The 4,045-nt window shown below is 47.1% G+C and overlaps 1 protein-coding gene across 1 annotated transcript; it reads left to right on the forward strand.

Moving 5' to 3' along the window:
* The first annotated feature begins 3,299 nt into the window (after nucleotides 1-3,299).
* LOC116143885 (uncharacterized protein YpeP-like) lies at nucleotides 3,300-3,842 on the forward strand. Its single transcript, XM_031429331.1, has one exon. The coding sequence runs from the start codon at nucleotides 3,300-3,302 to the stop codon at nucleotides 3,840-3,842; it is 543 nt and encodes a 180-aa protein (XP_031285191.1).
* Nucleotides 3,843-4,045: the final 203 nt, after the last annotated feature.

Raw genomic sequence — 4,045 nt, forward strand, 5'->3', positions numbered from 1 at the left:
CTCTAGATAGCTCCGCTGCCCCAGATTGAGGAGTTGCAGCGAGCTTTAGACCAGCTAAGAGCTCAGCAAAATGAGCAAGGGCAGGTCGCATCAGTGTCTCCCTTTTCTCATGCAATGTTAGCCGCCCCACTCCCATCAAGATTTAGAATGCCTGACATACGGGCGTTCGATGGAAATTCAGATCCGTAGGATCACTTGTATGACTTCAACGATCTGATGGAGCTTCACCAGGTTTCAAATTTGGCGAAGTGCCGGTGTTTGGCAGTAACTCTAACCTCTCATGCCAAACGATGGTTCAGGTCGCTCCCAGCAGGGTCGATCAGCTCGTGGCCTCAGATGAGCACGACGTTCCTAAGGTACTTCCAAGCAAACCGAAAGTTCTCAATGCCTTTGAGCTACCTCAACAATATAAGGCAAGAGAGGGATGAATCCCTCCAATCGTACATCGTTCGATTCCATAAAGAGCTTAATAAGGTAGCTCACACTCTCAAAGAGTCTGTTCGGACTCTCATCATAGCAGGAGTTCGCCCACAGATTGACCTGTGGAAAGAGTTATAGGCTGAGGATGATGTTTCCCTCACCTGCTTCTATAACCTTGCGGAGAAGTACCTTCGTATTGAAAATTTTGTTGCAGCGCTCCATCGCTGCGACCTCGGCACTTCAGGTAGTGAGCTTGGTCGAGAGGAAAGTAGGAGAGTTGATCGCAGATGGGCTATTGACGATCAACGAAAAGGAAAGAAACAGCGCTATGAGCCCAAAAAGTCTTATGCACCCGTTCCTCATCGCGATTGCGACATAAATCAGTATACGCCTTTAAATGCTTCTGTATCAGCTATTCTCGACAAGTCAGAAGAAGCTAGCCTGCTCGGAGAGCTTGAGCCCATGAAAAATCCCCCATCAGCCAGAAATAGTAAAAAATACTATACTTTCATCGGGATAATGGGCATCACACCGATAAGTGCCGAGCTCTCAAACAGACAATCGAAGACCTCATCAAGCAGGGGCATTTCAAGGAATATATTGATGACTCCACTCTCACACAAGAGAAAAGTCAAGGGGAACCAGGAAATAAGCGTCATGTTCGCAAAGGTATATGCAGCGTCAATTTGATCTTTGGGGGACCGTACCTCGCGGGGAACTCGCGAGGTGCCCAGGAAAGATATGCTCGCGCAGCCCATCAATATCCTATCAGTGTAATAAGCACGACACAACGACCACAAAAGGTTCGCAAGGAGGAGGAAATTACCTTCTCCGAAAAGGATGCAGTTCAATTGCATCATCCCCACGATGACACTAATAGGGCACCAGAACGTCCACAAAATGTTGGTGGACAACGGAAGTGCTGTGAACATCATGTTCTAGATAGCTTTCGAAAGAATGAACTTGGACGACGTCGACCTGAAGCCTGCCTCGATCACCCTATATGGTTTTACAAGGGACCACCTGATCCCCAAAGGAACAATCTTGCTTCCAGTCACGCTGGGTGACTTTAACGAAGTGACCAAAGTAACTGAATTCTTGGTAGTGGATTGCCCATCCGCTTTTAATGGTATCCTGGGGTGACCTCTGCTGAGAAACTTTAAGGCAGTCACTTCGATATACCATCTGAAGATGAAGTTCCCCACCCCGACGGGGATAGAAGAAGTCAGCGGATCTCAGCACGCATCTCGTGACTGTTATGTGAAAGCAGTGCAGATGGCGTGCAAAGGGAAAGGCATCTCGCGCGGCATTCCCTGACAGGCAATGGCGATCAGCCGGATCAAGCCATAGCCTAGCCCAGCCGAGGATAATATGGATCCTCGTATTTAGGAATGCCCTTCCAGTGGGCCAGTTGAGGATCTGTCTGAAGTATCGGTCAACCAGAGCGAGCCGAGTAGAGTGTTAAGGATTGGGAGCAATCTTAACCCCTAGCTCGCCACCGAACTAACTAGCTTCCTCAAAGAGAATATCGATGTGTTCGCATGGTCACATGCGGATATGGACAGGATTAGCCCGGATATTATTTGCCATGCATTGAACATCGACAGTGAAGCCAAGTTGGTTCGCCAAAAGAGAAGAGCGATGGATCCAGAGCGATATGCTGCCTTAAAACTTAAGGTGGATAACCTCCTTCGAAATGGATCCATCCGAGAAGCGCTCTATCTGACCTGGGTTGCCAACCTAGTTCTAGTAAAGAAGCCCAACGGCAAATGGCGAACCTATGTCGACTTCACCGACCTCATCAAGGCGTGCCCAAAAGATAGTTTTCCCCTGCCCAGGATCAACCAGCTTGTGGATACCACCTCAGGGCACGAGCTGCTGAGTTTTATGGATGCGTACTCAGGATACAATCAAATTCTGATGTATGCACCGGACAAAGAGCATACATCCTTTGTTACAGATTGGGGGTTGTACTGCTACAACGTTATGCCTTTCGGCCTTAAGAACGTTGGCACAACTTACCAGTGGTTGGTTAACCGAATGTTCTCCGAACAGAGCAAAAAATCGATAGAGGTCTATGTAGATGACATGCTGGTCAGGTTGCATGTCACTTCATATCACATAGCGCATCTCGCTGAGATGTTTGACATCCTCCGACAATACAGAATGAAGCTAAACCCCATCAAGTGCTCATTCAGAGTATGCTCGAGAAACTTCCTAGGATACATGGTTTACCAACGGGGAATAGAGATCAACCCCGAGAAAATACAAGCTCTCCTCGATATGGAAAGCTCGACCAACAAAAAGCAGGTCATGAGCCTCAATGGGCGAATAGCGACACTAAGTCGTTTCATATCGAGGGCAACAGATCGCTGCTTGCCATTCTTCAATGTTCTAAGGGCCAATAAAAAGTTTGAGTGGACTCCGAATGCGAACAGGCATTCTAGAGTATTAAAGAACACCTTGGGAAGCCACCCCTTTTGTCCAAGCCTCTCCCGCAAGAGATCCTTCTCCTATATATGTCCATCTCTCAGTTCGTGGTCAGTGCAACCTTAATTCAAGAAGAGGATAGGATCTAATGGCCAGTGTATTACGCGAGCAAACATCTGTTAGATGTCAAGATGTGGTATTTAGAAATAGAACGATTAGCTTATGCCCTGCTAATCGCTTCCAGGAAGTTGCGACCTTACTTCCACGCTCATACAATCCATGTAATGACTAATTACCCGCTCAGGCAAGTCCTCCAAAAGCTGGAGGCGTCGAGTAAATTGCTTAAATGGGCCATGGAATTAAGTCAATTCGATCTGAAGTACAGACTGAAATCAACTATCAAAGGGCAAGCTGTTGTCGACTTCATATCAGAATTCTCATATCACTCGATGAATGAGTCGGAGCAACAGGCCAGTGAAGTCATGCAGGAAACTGCTCAAAATCTGTCGACCTGGAGCCTCTACGTTGATGGATCATCGAACAGAAAGAAGGTCGAGACATGTCTTCTTTTTTTTAGTCTTGAAGGGGCTCGCATTCACGGCATTCTCCAATTCAGTTTCAAGGCAACCAATAATGAGGCCGAGTATGAAACTCTGCTCGCTGGACTGCGGTTGGCTAAGGAGATGGGTGCAACCGCGATCAGTATCCACAGCGATTCCATGCTGATCGTTAACCAAATTTTGGGAGAGTACCAAGCCAAGGAAGAAAATATGATCAGCTATCTGAAAAAGGCTAAGGCCGCACTAGAGCTATTCAAGCACTTCACGATCACGCAAATTCCTAGAGATAGCAACTTTGTGGTAGATGCATTGGCAAGGATAGCCTCGTCATTGGACTCAGATACACTGGAGAGCATTCCTGTTCGATTCATTGAGACCTTTAGTATTAGCCCAATCGAACAGCCCATGAATGTAACAAAATCAGATTCCTAGATGATCCTTATCATTCAGTACCTCAGAGATGGGACCTTGCCTGACGACAAGATCGAGGCAAGGACACTGCGAACAAGATCTGCTCACTACTCCCTCATCGGAGACTAGCTGTACAGGCGATGGTTTAACGCCCCTCTCTCTGATGTGTAAATAGCGAAGAAGCAGATTACATCATGAGAGAGATACATGAAGGGATATGCAGT

Source organism: Pistacia vera, unplaced genomic scaffold (assembly GCF_008641045.1).
Source record: "Pistacia vera cultivar Batoury unplaced genomic scaffold, PisVer_v2 Contig433, whole genome shotgun sequence".
In the NCBI taxonomy this organism is placed as follows: domain Eukaryota; kingdom Viridiplantae; phylum Streptophyta; class Magnoliopsida; order Sapindales; family Anacardiaceae; genus Pistacia; species Pistacia vera.

What these genes read in the sequence shown, in the direction of transcription:
- LOC116143885 (XM_031429331.1), top strand. Translation starts at nt 3,300, where the DNA reads ATGAATGAGTCGGAGCAACAGGCCAGTGAAGTCATGCAGGAAACTGCT.